The 21,163-nt window shown below is 39.2% G+C and overlaps 2 protein-coding genes across 3 annotated transcripts in view; both read left to right on the top strand.

Moving 5' to 3' along the window:
* Positions 1-606: 606 nt before the first annotated feature.
* Positions 607-15,104, top strand: LOC144646191 (uncharacterized). 2 transcript variants are annotated; one of them, XM_078505737.1, is made up of 5 exons: positions 607-679; positions 7,111-7,175; positions 9,782-9,879; positions 11,608-12,518; positions 13,017-15,104. In XM_078505737.1, exons 2-5 carry the CDS (start codon positions 7,122-7,124, stop codon positions 13,583-13,585), a joined length of 1,632 nt encoding a protein of 543 aa, XP_078361863.1. In that variant the 5' UTR covers positions 607-679; positions 7,111-7,121; the 3' UTR covers positions 13,586-15,104. The 2 variants fall into 2 exon arrangements, with proteins under 2 accessions (XP_078361863.1, XP_078361861.1); XM_078505735.1 differs by lacking the exon at positions 607-679 and adding an exon at positions 3,114-3,187.
* LOC144646224 (nuclease EXOG, mitochondrial-like) overlaps positions 3,410-21,163 on the top strand; it is a 48,117-nt gene continuing 30,363 nt past the window's right edge. The window contains exon 1 of the mRNA XM_078505762.1: positions 3,410-3,448. The gene's annotated coding sequence lies outside the window, so the exon portion shown is untranslated. The remainder of the gene's footprint in view (positions 3,449-21,163) is intronic.

The following is a 21,163-nucleotide window of genomic DNA, read 5'->3' as shown; positions in this document are numbered from 1 at the left end:
TTATAGGCATTTTGTTGCAATGTAACTGCAACGGAAATATCTAAATAACAATTAAAGGCCAAAATTTGTTGAATTAAAATATTTCTTTTACAAAGAACAGTCGTGAAGATACCCAACGACATGTTTGCTGACGCGTTTTTTATGCAGAATGATCTGAAAGTTAAAGCATCTACAGAGCTTCCTCAGAAATCTTCGGCAAATTTTGTTAATCTTAAGAAAAGTTTAAGAATGCTAGGAACGTTCGTATCACCTTCGAACAACGTTCGGACAATCTTCGAAAATCTTTGGTCTAGAAATTCCAAAAAGTTGCTCGAAAGCTGTCTCGTCCCCTATCTTGAGTCTAGGGAGACTGAATGAAATTATACACAGATGTAATCATCCCATCATCCTTCATGTATTGCAGTTTGCGCATAAGAGACGACTGGGGACGAGTCAGGCGCGAAAGGAAAAAGTTGCTCAGAAAAGTTGCTAAAAGTTGCCGAGCACAAGCGGGACAGGCCCATCAACCAAGCAAGTTTGGCCCAGGATATACGGTTCTTGATATGCGTGAAGTATCAGACTTTCAGCATTTGTCGATCTTCATAACAATCCCCTCAAAGGTGAACGTCGGAGCAACCAAGGCGAAAACGTTGCTGCACGGGTTATTCCCAGTTGGCTATCCATCCAAGTATTACCCCAGGTCGGAGCCTGGGCTTTCATTGGGTATTATAGTAAAATGCTGTTGTTTTATTTCCTTTCGAGTCGGAAGTTGTGGCAACAAATTTTGAACTCATGTCTATTTCGCACAACAACAAAAAGCGCTTGCTCAATTCAAACTGGCCGACGTTAAGGCCTGCTGAGCGGGGCTATAAACGTTTGTCTGGGTGCACAACCGGAAATACCCCGTGTTGTAAGCTCCTCTTTCTTTCATTTAATAGGCTGTGCAATCAATGAAATTTAAGAGCCAACACTCCAAGAAAAAATACAACAGAACTGCACAGATACCAACAAAAATATATCATTATAGGCCAGTGAAAGCGAAACAAAAATATAAGGAAAAGAATTTCCACCTGAGATCTCGAAGCAACGAACGAGTTGTAGACAAATTTTGGATAAAACTAATACCCTTGCACTCAAAGATGATTTTAGGGAAATTTTTAGGATGTTTGGGTGAAAAAGTAGATGTTTTAGATGGACTTTCCTGGTCTCGAAAGGAAAATGGCCGTCCCGCCTTTTGCCCGGTTCAAAAGTTAACTAAATTACAGGATAACGGACGCACAAAACAAAAACAGATCATGCACAAAGACAGTAAAGACATCATGAAAGCGTAAACCCCTTGCAAGGAATTAGAAAACAAAAGCGATATAACCACTAAACTTAAACCTTTGTGGACCTCTGTTGTGGCGTACCCACGCTCAGTCCCGTTCTTCTCTGAGGAGAATGTGCTGCCTTTGTAATTACATCTGCAAATGGTTAGACATTCTAGTCTTCTCGGAAAAAGGACGATAAACCGTAGGTCCCGTCTCCTGTATCTTCAGTCTTATAACAGGGGACATTAAAGAACCCACACACTATTCGCAAAGAGTAGGGCATGAAGTTCCTGGTGTTGTTGTCTGGCCTTTGTGTAGTAAATTACAGTATGTGTACAGCGCATTTGAACATTACATATGAAAAATGCGCTTTATAAATTGATTTTCATTACCATTATCATTCTCACCAAGCAGAGGGAAGCGCTCTCTCGTTGCCATATGTCGTCATACCGGTCACGCATAAAAAACTGGAAACAGTAGAGTCACCTTTCCCCCCTGGGTAAAACAAAGACGAGCTTGATAATCAACTGAACTTGTGGCCAGGCTATCTTAGCCCTGAAAAACAAACATTTAATCAAGTAAGCGATAAAAAATAGACACAATTTTAAAATTAAAAGTTTCCAACTTGAGTTGAAAGCTTAAGGAAACGCTATAAACAATCAAGTGCTGTAGCCGCCTTGATCGAGTTCAGTTCGCAGTTTTGCTCTTCAAACAAGCCGACAGAGAGACTGATCTTCAAACTTCCTAGGTAAGTGTGTTCTTAGGGTAACAAAAGAGGCGCAAAGGAAAGACGATTTTGAAAAAACAAAAAATACTATGATGTTATTATTGCTCCAATTGTTTTTGAGAATAAGACCGAGTCAAGTTTGTACAGCTTTTTTTTTCAATCCATTAATAGCACAAACGCTTTTTCTGAACAAAAACTTAGCCCGTTAAACAAATTTCAGGTCAATCGTCTTGGAGTTTCCCGCTTTTTATTTTACAAATTTAGGTCACGTTTTTATTGTTTTCGTATTGTTTAGTCTTCAACGGAATGCCACCGCCTATTTTGCTCAAAATAATTAATATTAAGTATTAACTAAAAAGTTCAAATTTTTTAAAGAAGGAGAAACTATTAAAAGGGACCGGGAAAAGGGATAACAACGGCAATTAGCTTCGCATTTTCTTCAAAATTGTTTCAAAAATCACAAAACTTGTGGCTAGTCTATTTTACTTTACAAGAACCAGCTAACTCAACTCATGTTGTAATAAACAAGGAGTAAAACCACCTATTATGAAGCTGATTTAAGGGAACTGTTTGGGTGAAAAGGTGGATGTTTAAGATGGACTTCGCTTGTCCTTAAAGCAAAATAGCAGTCACGCGTTTTGTCCCGTTACTGGCGCACCAAACAAGAAACAGACCATATAAACAGACAGTTAGGACATCAAAGCGTAAACATTTGCAAAGAATTTAGCAAACAATAGCGATATAGGCATTAGCTAGACTTAATAAGTCTTTCTTGACCTCTGTTGTGGCGTACCCACGCTCAATCCCGCTCATCTGACCAAGCCGAGGGAAGCGCTTACTCGTTGCCATATGACGTGATACTGGCAGTGATGAGTCGGTCACGCATAAACAACTGTAAACAAAAGAGTCACCTTTCCCCCCTGGGGATAACAAAGACGAGCTTGATAATCAACTGAACTTGTGGCCAGGCTATCTTAGCCCTGAAAAACAAACATTTAATCAACAAAGCGGTGAAAAATAAACACAATTTTAAAATTAAAAGTTGTCAACTTGAGTCGAAAGCATAAGGAAACGCTATACACAGTCAAGTGCTGTAGCTCTTGATCGACTTCAGTTCGCAGTTTTGTTCTGCAAACAAGCCAAGATAGAGATCAATCCTCAAAATTCTTAGGTAAGTGTGTTCTTCGGGTAAAAGACCAAGCGCAAAGGAAAGACGATTTTTTTAAAAAAAAACTATGATATGATGTTATTACTTCTCCAAACGTTTTTGAGAATTAGACCGGGTAAAGTTTGCACAGCTATTTTTTCATTCTATCAATAGCACAAATGCAATTCTAAACGAACACTAAGCCCGTAAAACGAATAACAGGTCAGTCCTCTTGGAATGTCCTAGCGAAGGACACTCTCAATTGCTATCACCATCAGAAATACGGTAAATACAGTCCCACGAGAGAGACCCTGTATAACTGCTTTATCACGGATGCCAGTAAGGATTTCGGATAAGAATTTCCCTTCTTTATTCACACGACTCATAATTTTTTAAACACTTATTTTTATCAATGTCCTTTTGCATGAGTTGGGCTGCTATCGCGTAATGCACTTAATTAAAAGTCCTGGTCCTAGGTTTTTTTCAAGTCGCCACAGTTTAAAAGCGAGTTACAACTAATGATTTCTTTTCGTAGAACCGATTCATATCCGTTTTAGTATTATTTTTTATTCCCGCTTTTTATTTTACAAATTTACTTACGCTTTTCCTGCTTTAGTATTTAAAATAGTCTTCAACGAAACGTCATCGCCTACTTTGGCCAAAACGTTAACATTCAATTATAAGCTATTAACCTAAAAGTTCAATTTTTTTTCAAGAAAAACTTTTAAAAGGGATAACAAAGGCGAGATTCGCAAGTGATTCAAAGTTACTTCAGAATCACTCAACTTGTGGCTAGTCTCTTTTACTTTACAAGAACCAGCAAACTCATTGTCGAGTTGAACTTCTTGTTAAACTGTCAAAACTATCCCCGGCAAAATTAAGGTAACGACAATCACTACTAAATGTTTATCGAACAGGGAACTGACTTATTATTTCCTTAATTTGTGTAAAATAAAATTGGCTCACAAAAAAATTGAAGCTCTATTGCATTGCTTCATAAAATATTAATGAGGTCATCGTTTAAACGACTCATGATCAAGTGTTAACTATGAAACCCCAAACTAAACTAAAGCGAACTAAATTGACGATTTGGTAGACTTAAACCGCCATATACACGAGCATTGTTAACTTCGGAGATTTTAATGCTTTTCGGTAAAAAAGTACTAAAATTGGCGAATAGGTCTTCTCGTACATGAATCCTAGTACATCAAAATGGAGATATAAAGTAAATTGTTGTTGAAGAAAGAAGGGAGCTATAAAATTTATAGGTGTATTTTAGAAAATCGATGTTTTCAAGTTGAGATCTAAAGTTCCTGATGGCATTACAAGAATATCACTTGTTTATCGCTTCAGTACACTTGCATGGTGATTTTATATTTTACAAAACTGAACCACTATTCGTAGTTTCCATATGTCTTTAGGCTCGCAAGTTTTGGAAGTGAAACTGGTGACAGTGTCTCTTTAATTCAGTTCACTGACTCGCTGTTTTGTTCGTCTAACACTGTTGTGCTGCGTCCACACTCGACAGGCAAGTAAACGGCACTTCGTTGAATATTTAAACGTCATCATTTTAAAATTCGCTACCAAGAGCGTACCTGCCTTTAAGCAAATAAGCAGGGCTCACAAGTCATTCCGACAATAATTATAAAAAAAGTTGTAGTAGAACAAATCACAAAGCTCGGCTGCTCGACCTAGTAGTAATCCATCCGTAGACTTTAACCTTAACTTCAAATCACGTGCACGCGTGCCCCAACCCGAGATAAGGGCCCTTCAGCACACTAACAATGATACTTAAAACCATTTAATGGCAGGCTTACAGTCTCAAAATGTCTAGGAACGCCCCTGGCGCCTTAAGGGCGGTTTATTTCTCTATCTATCACTTTCAGTTGATAATCAACGAAGTGCAACTTTAATTAGGCGATCAAATTTTCAATGGAACACTAAAAAGCCTAAACTGTTAATGTCGATTGACATTTATAATCGCTCTTGGTCAAGACACTGTTTTGCATGAGATGGCCTCAAAGTATTCACTTTCGCTTGATGTTCATGACATCCTACTAATTTTCAACTTTCCTAGTTTACGAACAAAGTCAGTTTTTTTGTATTTTTGTCTGCATTTTTGTGTGGTTATTTTTGACGCAATTAGTAAAAAGTTACTGAACTTGTGGCCAGTGTAAGTTAGCCCAGCTGCAAAAAAAAAAACATTTAGTATAACTAAGCTATGAGGGCAAATATTTTTAAAATTAACTAATTGTCGAGTTGAGCTCAAAGCTTAGAGAACAATCCCTGACAAATTAGCAAGGGAACCCACGATCGAGGATGGTTCACAGTTTTGTTCTTCAAACAAGCTAAGATAAAGATCGATCTTCAACCTTCTAGGAAAGTGTGTTCTTCATAAAGGTAATAGGTCAGTCGTAAAGGCAATACGATTTTGCACATTTGCTGGGCGTATATACATTGCCCTATCTAAACAAGTGAGGAGCAAAAAATAAATTGGCCGACCAAATCCACTACAGAACGGCAAATGTACAAATGTCACGAATGAAGTATTCTGTGTCGGCCTGTCACCTGCTTTTTCTATGCCAAACTGTCATTACTTTTCAGCCCCTGTTTTAGGTATTCCCCAAAATCCTGCGTAAGTTCTTCATCTTCTTTCCAGGTATCTTTTCTTGTTCGAGCTGCCCTGTTGCTTAACTACTCCTTCTCAATGCATCATGGGCTAATGGCACTCGTGGGTAGGCCTTTCTCGATTATGCTAGTAAAACTGGCATTTAATGCTACTATAAATTCTCGCATAAAGCCAAAAAAAATGCTAAAATAATGGCTGATTTCTTTAAAAAATGCCACTTGAATTCCAAAGAATGCTTTGCTTTTTTTCAAACAAAATGTACGAACTCTTACATTATATACTCAAATCAACAACAGGTGATACTTAATAATTGTTTGTTTATAAAAATAAAAAATAGAAAAAATATTAAATTAAAAAAAAAAATAATAATAATAAAAACAAACACGTAAGTAACACAACACAAGTACACAAGTAACACAACGCACAAACAGTCGAAACAGACAGAAAACAATCAAATTAAGTAATCAAAACTGTGAAACTTTAGGATTATTTATCCTTCTGAGTTCTGAGTGCTGAAATCTGGATCACAGTCATGAAAAATGACAGAAAATGCTAGCAATTATTTTTCAAGAAAAAACGAAAAAAATGCTCGTTTTTCCAAAAAATGCCGAAAAAAATGCTCGCATAATCCAGAAAGGCCTACTCGTGGGCCACGGCCGTTTTTTTGTTTTTGCTAATGGCACTCGTGGGCCACGGCCGTTTTTTTTCTTCTTTTTTTGCTATGGCACTCGTGGGCTGATCAATTATAAAAATAAAATATGAAATGAAATAAAAGTGAGATAAAAAATAAAAATAAAAAAAACAAGAAGGAAAATAAAAAAATTAAAATTAAACGAATAATCAAAATAAATTAAGCTAAAAAATATAACTAAAAAAAGAATAAGAGAATAAAAATATAAAATAAGAAAAATATATATGAAAAAAGAAAAAAATGTGTAAAATACAGCATAAAATACTATGGCACTGATGGGCCACCATAGTCGTGTCTCGAAGAGCTCTTTGATTTTTACACCTCTGACTAAGACCGCTCTTCGTCCAGATATTATCCTGCATTATAGATGACCTCTTTTCGTTTTTCTTTTGCAGAAACAAACAAAATCGTTTTCCTTTGTATTTTTGTGTGCAAGGGAACGACCACAAATTAAAGCTTAACACACAATTTTAGCCTCCGTGAACCATTATGTGAAGTCATTGTTGACGTAATTGGTAAAACATTACTGAACTTGTAGCCATTCTATCTTAACCCAGCGGCGTGTCCCAGAATCGATCTGCAATCCTGGTAACTAAACACACATTTCTTGTGAATTTAAATTTGCAGGTACTTCAAAAATGATGATGACTATTTTGAGTGTCTTCGTTTTCATTTTGGTTCAAGGATGTGCGGTGAGAGGCTTTTAATTGGTTCATTATATTTTAGAGCGATTTTCACTCGAGTGCCCAAAAATGAATCGCGTTTACTTTCTTCCGTTGTAAACATCCCAAAGTGCGTGAGAAGTTCCTCGACTTAGCTAACGCGATGACATGCAAAAAAGCCATTGTAGTCGGTCGAAACTACGAAACGAATCTCAGCAGTCTGAAAAAGCCCGCCAGCGACGAAGACCCAACCGTAAATGCACTCAAACGCAAACACCCACCATGGAATCGTCGACAGCGCTCCAATAAAAACAAAAGGAAGCCACCTACAGAGGAGGTCGATGACCCGAAGGACTGCGAATTGAAACCCGGGAAACCGACAAATAAATGCGGACGTTGTGGTTATGACAAAGCTCACAAGAAATGTTCAGCAATGGGGCAGCATTGCGGATATGGCAAGAAGATGAATCATTATTCAAAATTCTGTATGGCAAAACAAGTTCACAACCTACAAGAAGTAGTAGATTCGGAGCAAGAAACAGAAGAGGACTTAGACCAAGGAGGAAGCGAAGAGGGTCCATCTCTTGATCTGTTTGTGTACTCGGTTGATTCAAGCTGTGTTACCGAAGACGAGCAATTTCACGAAGTGGTTGAAGTAGAGGATGCTCGAGTTCGCTTCCACTTGGTCAGTGGCGTAAAAGCCAATGCCATGTCACTGACTGTCAGCAGCCTCAAGCATAAACCCCTTCCACGCCTGGAGAAAACAAACACAGTGCTAATCTCCTTTTCAAGCACAAGCTAAATCCTTGTGGAGAAGCATAAGTGGTTTTAAAAACACGATACAAAGATAGGGTCGAAGATGCCAAGTTCTTTGTTGTAGACCGTGAAGTGGAGTCAGTTCCTAACGAAAACACCGGCGTGAAACTTGGCCTGCTGAAGAGAGTTCATCACTTGACAACCCCAAAACCACCGAGAAGAGAATCGTTCAAAGGCTTAGGATGCTTCCCTAGAACGTATCACATCCAACTGGCTGCTGGTGCTTCCCCTGTTGTATATCCTTCGAGGAAGGTACCAGTGCCAAAGAAAGAGAAAGTCATTGAAGAACTAAAAAGGATGGAAAAGCTGGGAGTTATATATTGTGCGGCAAGAAGAACCAACCGAATGGGTCAACTCGCTTGTAGTAGTTCAGAAGCCCAACGGTGCAGTTAGACTGTGTGCTGATCCTAGAGATCTAAATGCTGCCGTGACCAGGTCCCACTACCCAACGGAGACAGTCAAAGAAGCAGCCACCCGTCTTCAAGGTGCCAATACCTTCAGCATTCCAGATGCAAAAAGTGGCTTTTGGCAGTTGAAGCTAGTTGAAGAGTCTTCACGTCTTTGCACCTTAACACCCCAATTGGTCGATACAGGTTCACAAGACTACCCTTTGATGTGAAATGTGCCATAGATATCTTCCAAAGGACCATAGGCCAAATGGTAGAAGACCAGGATGGTGTTGAAGCTATTATGGATGATGTAATTATTAACGGAGATGAGTCCACACATGATGAGCGATTACACAAAAATAAGAGCATCAGATAGGTTTAAAGCTAAACAAAGAGTACCACTAGTACCATATGTGACATCTCCTTTCTGCAGAGGGCCTGACGATTGATCCCAAAGAGATCAAAGCAATCCAGGAAATGCCAGAACCGCATAGCAAGGAAAGTGTGAAACGGCTTCTTAGCTTTATACAGTTTCTGAGCCGGTATCTACCCGGGTTATCCACAGTGGATGCTCCTTTAAAGAAAGCTCGAGAAGTCAGATGTATTATTCTACTGGGATCATCCCAGCAGAAAGAGAGCTTTAAGAAGATCAAGGAACTTGTATCGCAAAGCCAGTAACCATTCAGTACGATGCAAGCGGAAAAGAGCTTGGAGCAGTGTTGTTAAAAGACAAAAAACGTACCATGTGTTATGCATCTGGTGCACCTGACGCAGAGAAGAGGTATACACCAATTAAATCTGAAATATTAGCATTGGTCTTTTCCTGCAGCAAGTTCCATCAGTACAGACGTTTGGCAGAAGTTTGGTAGTTCAGACGGATCGCACACCTCTACAGGCTATAAGTACCAAACCTTTGTCAGAAGTACCGCTGAGACTTCAGAGAACGATCCTCAATGTGCAAGGGTATGATGTGGATATACCCTACATCCCTGGTTGTAAACAAGTCCTGGCAGCCAACTTGAGTCGAACATCTGTGCAGGATGATGACGGCAAAGCTTATAAAGAATTCTGAGAAATAAATGTGGTCCTGTCAGTTTCGGATGAAAGATATAAAGAATTCCAGAATGAGACCAAGAGAGACCCATAGCTACTATATATACACTATATAGTGAAAAATGGATGGCCAGCCGCGAAAACGAAAGTTCCCATAGAAGCGAGACCTGGACATTCCCGGACAGACCTGGATGTGTTTTAAATGTGTCAAGTTAGACTCTCCCCTCTCTAGCTAGTCATTATGTGCTGATCGAGAACGAGGAATAAACACATTTTACTTGTCAGTCATCTTGACTTTTCACTTATCTTACACCAGCCAGCTACCAAACTACTGCAATTACTCACTCATTCAAACTATGTTGTGTGTTTTAATGTTAGGTGTGTGACGAAGTCTACCCAATATCAGTATTGAGAGGCATTACCGGGAACCAGCCGGAAGGGTTCTATGATGACGACATTGAAAGATCATATGTGCCGTATGTATTATGAACCCTGCACTCTTTCCCGTTCATTTTGATTGTAGAGGGTGGGGGGATGTTAGGGAGCAGGGTCACTCTGAATAATTGTTACCATTAATAAGTGTGTATGTATCTATGATAGTGTAAAAGATTTTACCAAAATGCCTTAAGGTGGCTCCATAGAGTTTTGAGATATTACGGCGCGCGCACAAGTGATATCCATCAAGAGATCATGTTCGCGTTATTTTTTAAACTAGTTAAATAAAAGCTGCCGAAATATTAAAAAACAAGGACTAAAATATATCGTGCATTATCCTTTTTTAAAATAACGGCCTTTGTTTTTGAGCTACATCAACTCAAAAAGTCCTATTTTTTGGTGTTTTTATGGCTTTGATCTTAAATTTCTTTAATTTTCTTCGGTGAAAATTTTTGAAATTCTCCCAACGGATTGAATCTGATGAGAAGTAACTTTTAAAAACAAAAAAAGTAGGGGTTGTCCAGGTCGTTTTTGCGTTTTTGGTTATTTTGTGTTTTTTTGACAAAGCAAAAAAATTGGCTTACAAATTTTTTTAAAAAAACGGCAAAAAGGGCAGTTAAAAAGGTATCACATCTATGCCAAATTTTAAGGAATTTCACCGAAGGAAACTCTAGTAAATCCCAGAGGAAAATTTCTATTTTCGCCCGAATAACAATTACGTCATCAGAATAGAAATTGTCCAAGATCGCTATTTGAGCATGCGCGAACTTTCGAACCATACGAGTTGATGTGTAAAGACGAGAGTTCCCCGTTGTTGTTGGTTTTTGTGCGAATATCTGTTAACCCAAAGGTTAGTTAGAGAAATACCTTAATCCTTTATGTAGCAGAATCTCTGAAATTCTGCTCGAAGTATCTCACAATCGCGGAGACTATTCTTTATTTTCTCTTTTGCTTTCGATCGTACTAACTTTACAAAAGTGGCCAGAAGCACCGCGGACGTTGTAAACACCTTTTTAGGGTGTTGTAAACTCTTTTACCTGCCCAACACAGGAAAGCACTGGTGTTGTTTCATTGGCAGGAAGCAAGTTTCGCGTTTTATCGCCGAAAATTTCACGCTCGCGTGAAGCCGCCATATTTGTTTTGATTTGCCGGCATTTCAAGCTCGCTCTTTCGTACCCATTCTTCGCGCGGTCAAGAAACCCTATGGAGCCACCTTAAATAGCGTTTTGGAGCTTCTGAAAACGATAGTATGGACGGATAACATTTCATCCGTTTACGGGGCGAAAACTCCTTTTTCAAATTTATCCGGATTAGTGTGGACGGTATATCTTCATTAAATTGGCTTTCTTCATTTGTTTAAAGACGCGACTTGATCGTTAATTTGTCATTGTTCACAATTTAAGTTGCCTTTCTGCTGAGAATTTCCGCGGTAACTGCACCATGTTTGAAAATATCCCACCTTAAAGCGCAAAAAGTACTGTACATAAGGTAGATTAATCAGTTAATTCAAAAACAGAAAAGAATAATTCGACCTTCACCAGATCTCGCCTTGGGCTTCGTCCAAAAGAGATGTTGAACAATGTTAAAGCTATGTGTAAGAAATACTTTTTTCTATGGAAAGTATATGATAGAGTTACATTTTCCGTTAAAAAATATGGTGAAAGGGGCAAGGGCCTGGACCTGGCGGCGGAGCCTCCCCGTAAAAAAACCTCGATGTACACGAACATACAATACTTTATTAATACTGAGTTACACTTTCTATTTTCTAGAGCTGATCCCGACATCATATGGATAGATACAAACATTGTAAAAAAATACGGGTTTGTGAAATTTCCTGACAAAGATGTATGGAAGACTCAACCCACCTTCGAAGGTGTTCTTGGAACCCCGGAATTCAAAACCACTTCAGACTATGTGAAGGGTATCTTTGACAGGAACCCCGATTGGGAAACTACGAAAACGAAATTCAGTAGAAAGGAAAATGGAAATGACATTTGTACTGACCTCCTCTACATCACAGCTGCTAGATACCTGCTAGTGACTCAAGTTCTTTATGAACAAAGCAGCAATAAGTTGATTCCTTGCGCAAAAACAGCAGACGGCAAGCAAATCGTGATTCCTGATTCTGGAGTGTGCTTTCCTGCACCTTATGGGAGTGCTACTTGTACCTCGGACTACGATGTCGGGCTCGTTGGAAAGAATTCTGGGATTGTGACAGAGAGGTTTAACGCCTATTTTCAAGGTGTCGGTGGATTTGACAAACCCTCGGAGCTTGTTTTTGACACCAATGTTTACGCTTTCACACTGGAATACGCCATGCCATTTTATTTTGACAAGCTTCCAGTTTCTTTTGCTGAGAATGTAGTGAGAAACGAACAAATGTACAACTTTAAAATGCAGGAATTGGCCAGTGCTTACTTCAAGGTTTTCAAGTACAACAATGGTTTCTTTGAAGCGTTGAAAACCGCAGCTGAAGGAGCCATGGACCCGACAACGGCCCCTAAAGCCAAGACCGCTCTCAATACATGGCTAGGAAAGTTCGCGGCTATGAATAATGTGGTTAAGATGAGAGTTGAAGATTTTCCCTCGCCCGCACGACTGAGGCTTTCCCATAACGCTGAGTACCAAAAGCGCGTTAAAGAGATGTCAGAAAAAGGCGGATATAGCGCAGATTTGTTAGGTATTGCACTATTACAAAATTTTCAGACCATTTAACAGGGAAAGAAGGGCGGGGAGGTGAGAACTCTTTCAAGGTGTTTGCACTTTGACAAAAGCTCCAGCTATTCTAACAATGGAAGGAAAAGGGGGTGGGGGGATAGTGGGATTGTAACAGCTCTTACAAACACTTTGTAGTTTACAGCCTCCGATTCTAAGCGACTTATATGTCCCTTGGATTGAACGGAATATGTGTCATTTTCAAATTTCTTCACATTTGAAAGAATTATGGCTCTTGGTGAACGTTTGTCAATGAGGACACTTTGTCATACATCATAAAGAACGTGCGTGGTAGTACGTGCTATTTCTAACATCAATTGAAACCAATCCTGGAGACATCTGTTTTAGTAAAGTCTTGGTCTTGCATTGAGTGCATGACTAAAAAAATCCCATCGAATTTGGATTTTTAATTTGCCAAAGTATGTGACTGCTAACAAAACGTTTTATTCATTGTACCCCTAAGGTAAACTTGCAGGGGCCCTTATCTACGCGGCAGAGGCTTATCACACCCGAGGAGCCATAAGGCATGTAGTGGGAGGACAACAAATGAAGGTGATTGACCTAAGTCCCAGGACTCCACTTTCAGTTAACGACCTGTGGGTGTCCATGATTGAAAACTGGGGAGAGTCAAACAAAGAGTACAACCACTGCAAAGAAGCACCTCTGGTGAAGTGCTTCCTCAAGATGAGCAAGTACATGTGGAGAGTGTTCAACGCGATGAGGTTGGTCCGTGCCCGTCTTCCAACCGAAGCCAGACTGAAGGGAGTGGTGCGCTTTGGAGAACAATTCAGTGACCCTGAACACGCGATGTCAATGTGGCTTGCATTTAAAAGGAGAGGAAAGAAAGAGATTCCTAGTGATATTGAAGATGTGAAGTCCTTTTTGCTACAATTCGGGTGCGACCATGCGGTTCTTGATATTCAAGCGCCAATCCCCCCAACCTGTCTATCAAAGATGAATGACAAAATCAACGACTACAACAAGGCACTGGCTTCCCTTGTGACCGACGTCAGTGCCTGGAAAGGCTACTGAGGGCTTAATAATGTATCTGCATTGAATGATATAATTATGCAGTTGATGATTATTCACTGTTTAATTAATTTTATTAATTATGATATATTATTCAGTTTTACAATCTAATGCAGTTACAGAAAAGGAATAATAATTAAAAGCAAAAATGAGAAGTCCAATTGTACGTCGACAGAATATCAAAAAATATATCCATATCCATATAAACATCCAAAAAAAACCAATCAATCAGTCAATTTCTCAAGCAAATATTTCATCACGGCTTTTCAGTTTCTCACGGATGGTATAATACTCCTCAGTTATGAAATACAAAAATGACGATTATAACTCCTATATACGCGGCAAAATGATATCCAAATACCAGACCCGTTTCAGTTCTCTCAAGTTTAACGACGACTTTGGAAACCCCAAGTAAGTAAAAGTAAGTTACTCATACTCTATATAAAACTATAGAGCAGTTTTCAATTGAGTGTCGTAAAAGCAAAACCAAAGTAATTAATCTGGCCAATCACGAAGCAAACCGACAATCCAGTGAACCAATGTAAACTCGAAGCAAATGCATGTAGCCGGTGCGAAGCGGGGGAAAACGTGCGCGAGCGATTCACGATTGGTTTTGGTTTTACTTCTGATTTCCTGAGAAAGTGGCGCGAGTTTTTTTAACCAATCACTAAGCGTAGCAATGCAAAACCAATGCAAACGCTAATTACTTTCGACACTCAAGTGAACACCGCTCTAACTCGTAAACTTAAAATTATATCCAGGCCACCCACTAAACAGTGAGTTAAACACACTGGCCAATCACAAATGTCACAGGCACTCCAGCGAGCCAATCAAAACTCCAGCCTAATACATGTTACCGGTGCGAAGCGCCGATGAACGTGTTTAAGCGGAGTCACGATTGGTTCGCATTTTTCTTTTGGTTGGATGAAAAAGTGAAGTGAAAAATAACGCGAAATAATTTCTAAACACAGGTGAAAAACCCTCTTAAAGTAAGAAAAACTCAATGAAACCTTATATTTAAAGAGATGAGTATTTAGAGGATTAAACGTATATCAATTATTTCTATAATCATTTCCATTAATATAATCAGCATTTTTAATTCCAAAAAAAAAATTTAAAAGCCAGCAGTAGTCCTTCACACTTTAAAAGCACGGGAAACTTCCCTTTTTGATCACGAATTATTAATACAGGTCTATTCCATGCCATAACTTACCACACCAAAACAGTCTCAGATATAAATAATTTTGAGGCACAACAATTCTTTCAAGCCTATTAATAAACAATAAGCAGAATATTTAAGTATAGAATAGTACTTTTAAGCATAGTATTTATGGTAGTATTTATTAATTCCACACACTGTGGTATTTGCTACATCTTTAAACTTAAACAATATAAACTTGTAAAGTCGTAATGGTTTATAAGTCAGCAACTTGTAAGAGCAATTTCAAGTTGTTCAAATTTTAAAGGTTACTCTGATCTTGATTGCAAAAGCCCAATATGAATAAACTACTGTTGGAACCAAGTCAGGTGCCCTTTTTGTTCTTCTTCTTTCTCTAATTTGCGTGTTCCACAGAGCTTGCTTTCTACCCTCGAGTACATGTCCCGGTTAACTGATCCCTTCAATGCAGATTAAACCAAGTTGGGACACTTGTTACAGCGACCTTGAAATCAAAGAAAAAAGTTTTTTTGGTACAACTCTCCTTGTAAAAGAATGGTTTTCAATGCTTTTTGATGATCTCTTAACAGTCCCCTTCCACCCTCCTTTCCCCCAAGCAATGCTGAGAAACATATCATGTCCTAATCTTGGTGTGTGGGATTCGTTAATTCTCAACATTGTTTGGGAGAAAGGGGGGCCAGTAGTCAATTTCTCTAAATTGTGCTAAGTGCCCCAACACTTAAAATAAAAAAAAAAAAAAAAAAAAAAAAAAAAAAAAAAAAAAAAAAAAAAAAAAAAAAAAAAAAAAAAAAAAAAAAAAAAAAAAAAAAAAAAAAAAAAATTTTTTTCCCCCTTTTAAAAATTTCTATGGTTTTAAATTTAAAATAAAAAAAAAAAAAAAAAAAACCCGATTTAAAATATAAATAGATAAAAAAACCTAAGATAACCTAATTTAAATACAATTGATAAAAAAAAAAAAAAAAAAATGACAATAACCCGAGTTATAACCCGAGTTGTTGGTTTACGCCGTGCCATAGAAAAAACGTTCTCGAAAAATGACATGGTCGCTCAGGGGGTAGAAGTGACGTTACCAAGGCAGTTATGAAAAAAAAAAAGCCTTCAGACAATTGATGTCTCCCATCACGAGTCTTGACACCTTCTCGCTCGTAGAATAAAAAGTGCAGATTTCTTGCTTGCCCTCATTATAAGTTGGACGCAGACATTTTTTTCAGGGGCAGACTTAGATGTTTTTTTTTAGTCAAGGTAAAATACTTGTATGATACGTACGCCATAGCTTTTTTGCATACGTACAAAAGGATATGGATAAGCGAATCCCTGATCCATGTCCAATTTGAACTGCCGACTAGGTTCGACTCAAGAAGAGATATTTCGATTTTGCTGTCGATCTGGAAATTGCATCTCATTAGTAAGTGGATGCAGTTCCTGCCGATAAGATAAATTCGTTTGGTCTGTGTGAACGGATATATTTATATTTTTTTCGCGACCCGGCAAGTAGCCTGCGCCTGTGTTTTTTTGGGCGTGTATTTGGGAAATGCGAAAGACGCGAGACGTCTCGCAATCTTGCGCCTTTCACATTCCCAAAAACTACACAGACGCCTGCTTTGCAGGCTACCCGGCAAGTAAAGCTCTCGATCAGGCACTGAATAGGGAAGCACGCGAGTGACGTCACGACAGAACTTAGACAAACAAACCGGAATGACGGACGATTTTCCTAAAACAGTTTCAAAACAGTCGGTGTTCCAAAACACTTTTTAAAAAAAAAACTACGCCTAGATTCCCTTTATTTCTCTAAAAACACGCGGTTTTCTGAGCCTCGTTGGGTATTATAATAATCGTCCTACAATATAAAAATTATAAGTATCGTTAGTAGTTTAATTATGTAAACATGTTTTGTGTCTTGCAATACAAAAAAAATGCATTGTATTTTTAAACCTCGCGCACTTCGCGAGTGGTATGCTTGCTGTCTAGCAGTCAGCGGTCGGTGTTATCAGTCGCGCATGCTCTAAAGAGACATTTTGCCTGCATTTGTGCAGAACTTAGATCGCGGCATTTGTTTGAGTCTGTTGAGCTCTAGTACTGTAGTTTGCAGTTTTGTTTATCATCTTCCCTCACTCCCTTCCCCTTTTCCCTTCTCCACTGTTTTTTCAGTGTGACGGGTGCCAAGAGGACTTGCACGGGTGCTTGTGTCTGCGTTGCCAGGAATGCTAGTCATAGGAGCGGCACTTTATCTAGTGGCCAGCTGGTTGGGCTGCTGGCTTGTTGGGCTGCCTGTTTTGTGGTAGCCTGCAGGCTACCATAAAACAGGGTTTGTACACAGTTTTGTATGCAAAAAGTTAACACGTTTTCCTTAATTCATCCAAGCCAATCGATATTTTCTTTTTCCAGACACAAGCTTGTGAGTGAAAATAAACCACTGCATGCAATGGTCACACGGCACATCTCCACGGCCTGGCCAAGACCAGTACGCATGCGCACAGCCTATTACCCGTGGAGTGGCAGCCATGGACAGCTGTTTCGTCCTCTTTAGGGCTCATCAGCATGGAATAGCCAGGCGTAAGGGTCTCACATATTTTGTGAGTGAAAGATCCTAGAGTTGGAATAAAAGTAACTGCGATCCAATACAGACACAGTAGTAGAGAGTTCTTGATATTCTGCGACTGGACATTTTGCCTAACATAAAACATTTTAACAAAGTGAATATATGAAGGACATATATGTATATGTGAACTGCGGATATATGATGAAATGAATGAAATGATCCTCACAGTGTCGGCTCTCTTAGCTGACATCCTGTCCCCGTTAACAGGACACAAAAACCTTTAATTTAAACTCGAATTTTGCTATAGCTAAAATTAGCTAATTTCTTCAAGAAATTAACAAGTTATAAATATATATGGAAAAAAAGAAAAATGCTATCTTAACTACTTACACATTAAAAATAATATAAAAATAAAATAATACACAAAAAAACAGCTGCCAACTCTACTCATTTTGTGTCTTCCATGAGCCATGCACGAACACAAGAAAACGAAGTCATGGTATCATTCGATGTAGAATCGTTATTTACAAACGTGCCGAATGAAGCTGCCGTGAGAAGGCCGCTTTACGCAAACTTGAGAATGACCCACGGTCTTGCCGACTGCACAAACCTTACACCTACACAAATTGCCGACCTTTTAAACTTCGTCACAAGTCCACGTATTTCCAGTGCAACGGGTCGATCTGATTTACGAACAAAAAGACGGAGCAGTTATGGGAAGCCCTGACTCCGCGGTTATTGCTAACCTTTACATGGAAGAGTTTGAGGAACGGGCCATTGCAACAGCGACCTGTAAACCTAAGATCTGGAAGCGATATGTAGATGACACTTTCACAATCTTAGAGAAAGACTATTGTAGACGGCTTTTTACAACTTCTAAACAGTCAACAGCCTACTATTCGTTTTACCATGAGAATCCAGAAAGATAACACTATTCCCTTTCTCGAAACATCAGTTTCAAGGGATTTCAGACGGTATTCTCGCCACCAGTGTGTGTAGAAAGCCCACGCACACACTGACCAATACCTAGCCTATGATTCACACCATCCTCAATCAGTGAAACAGTGTCTATACAACCAAGCCAAACACGTCACAAAACACTGAAGCATCAGTTATCTCTGAAGAAAAGACAAAATTTATCACCAATACTTGTTTCAAACATTTGTACAAATGAACACGAAGACAATATATCTGTACTAGGTTTTACCCTACATTAAAGGTGTATCAGATGTTCTTCGCCGCTGCCTAGCTACAACAACAAGGTCAGTAAGTACCGTCTTAAAGTCAGACACCGTAGTCACACTAAGTGCGACCAAAAGACGCACTTGAGCCAAATTAACAAGACGGTGTCGTCTAGATTCCATGTGAATGCAGTAAAGTCTATATCGGGGAAACAGGGAGAGCGATGAAAGAAAGAACACGATAGTGGTACACAGCTTGCTAATACACAAACCTTCGCAGTTTCGGAGTACGCTAACGAAACGGGGCACCTTCCTTTATGGAACGAAGTTAGGTTTATTGACCGTGCCCCTCACTGGTACAAACGCAGGGTCAAAGAGGCTATCCATATATATGACTTACCGTATTTTCTCGATCCCGATTAAACGCCGGCCTCGTATAAACGCCGGGTCAAAATTGCTAGTTTTTTAAATAAACGCCGGGGGGTTTGTTCGAGGTCCCGGCGTTTATTTGAGGTCAAACTAACAAGTAAATATATTCTGTTTGTCACAAATCTCGATTGCAACATAAACTATCCAATCCGTAATAGTGCACCTTTGGGAAATAATCACCTTTGGATACCCAGGGACACTTTTTCGTGGCAGAACGAAGAGAAAAATTGTCCCGCCTTGACAAAATGCCCCTTGGTCTCGAAGATCGGTAACAATAAATCAATCTGAAAAATTGGCAGAAAATTGCTGTCTGTTAATAAACGCCGGGCCCCGATTAAACGCCGGCTTCAAATAAACGCCGGGTTCACTAAGTCGAGTTTGAAATAAACGCCGGGGGCGTTTATTTGAGAAAAACGGTAATCCTAATAACATCAATAGAGATAGTGGAATCGAAATTCCCGAAGCTTGGACACCTACGATCAAAACGCACAAGAGCCGGACAACATCAAAGCGGACCTATGAGGAAACAGCATCTAATAGCTAGTCGGAATAATAACGAGGAGTGAAACGCACTAAAAGCAGCGAACTAACGTGCTACAAATAGCGACACGTAAACAATCGACCTCCTCACCTGATGAAGACTAGTAGTATTGCAGTCGAAACATCGCGATCAACAACTAAAAGCGATTCTATCGTGAGACAAACGAACTGAAACGTCCATCTTTCCTAACCTCTATTTATTTGCAATTTCTTGAAGTGGTAGCTATATAACCGTATATCGGAAAGATTTTTTGATCAATGAAAAGAAACGGCTATGGGGTTAGCAGAATTGAAATTGAAAATTTTAGTTTAAAATCAGTAGATAGTCACCAAATTAAAATAAACTACATCTGTTTGGTGATGTATAAATCTTAAACTTCCACATGTTTTATATTCCTCCCTTTACGTTTATCCCATTCATGAACTCACCTAAACTTTCCTTACAAAACGACTGAAAAAATAAACAGGCACAACGGACATAAAACATCTCTAGCTAAAGGACTAGCTAAAAGCACAAACCAATTCTTGATAACATAGCGCCGGGGTGTAAAGTACGGGGACGACTATGTTGTTTTCGCAGGTTGAACAAGTGTAAAAAGACAAAATTGCAACTGCAGAACTTTCTCATGACAGTGAATGGTGATTATCCGTGATATATAGATATATAAAAACTAGACTTTTTCAAGCTTTATATTAAGTATCGTATCTATTCTTAAATAGAATTCAACAAGAAAATAAGATCGTGAACCGGAAGAGAGCAAGAACGGGAAGGTTCAGGAACTGTTTACACGGACACGGTTTCATTTGTAACCGCATCGCTTTCGATGCGGTTACGCCTTTCGTTTACACGGCGCCGATCGAGACCACTACTGAAATCGGGTCGTTTTGAAAACGCTGTCAAAAGTGGAGCGTTTTCAAAACGATACGGTTTCGTTGGACGTGTAAACGGTCAAAAACGACGAAAACGCATCGATTTGAAAACGGCAACGTATTTTGGCACAAATTGGCTGGCTCACGAAGGGTAAACATGGTGAAACACGCATAGAGAGCAGCGCTTGCTTATACAATCACATTTGAAAACAGTCGGAAAATGGTTAGTTAGGTTCCGTGTAAACACTGCGAAACCGTGTCGTTTTCGATGCGGTTTCGAGGTCATGAAACCGTGTTGATTGATAACCGTGTCCGTGTAAACGTAGCCTGAGTTGCTCTTTTTTGCGGACACTTTCAGTCGCAAACAACATCATTAAAATATAAGCATCGCCCGCAAAGACCTGCTTGTTGGCCAATTAGAAACAAAGAATACTCGTAAAGCGTTATCGTACACAAATAAGCAACTATTTCGGACCATTTTGCAAAATAAAATCGATATTCAATGTACTTTTGTCTTCAACGGGCCGGCCACAGAGGCGTAAAACACAATTTGAGCTTCCGAGCTATCGTGCGAAGTTATTGTTTCTAATTTTTCAAGTAACTGGTAAAAATGAATTACTGAACATGTGGCCAGTCTATCTTTGCCCTTCATAGCAGACAGTAAAAGGGACCGTTTCACGGTTCGGCCCATGTACAAGCTATGACGGAAGCAAAATCACTTCTATTGTTGTTAGACCAATCGGAAGTGATATGTAAATATACAAATCGAGCGCGTAATTTGTCCGTGTTGTGGAACTTTCGCGTCAGCTGGTCGATCGACTCGTTCAATCGAATCTCTTCACAAT

Source organism: Oculina patagonica, chromosome 3, assembly GCF_052425735.1.
Source record: "Oculina patagonica isolate OP01 chromosome 3, crgOcupat, whole genome shotgun sequence".
NCBI lineage: Eukaryota > Metazoa > Cnidaria > Anthozoa > Scleractinia > Oculinidae > Oculina > Oculina patagonica.
This window is presented reverse-complemented; position numbering and strand designations above follow the sequence as displayed.

Excerpts from the sequence above, each read along its gene's own strand:
- LOC144646191 (XM_078505737.1), top strand. The coding sequence starts at position 7,122 with ATGATGATGACTATTTTGAGTGTCTTCGTTTTCATTTTGGTTCAAGGA. Across the intron at positions 7,176-9,781 it reads TTTTGGTTCAAGGATGTGCG|GTGTGTGACGAAGTCTACCC; the intron begins GTGAGAGGCTTT and ends TTTTAATGTTAG. Across the intron at positions 9,880-11,607 it reads ATTGAAAGATCATATGTGCC|AGCTGATCCCGACATCATAT; the intron begins GTATGTATTATG and ends TCTATTTTCTAG.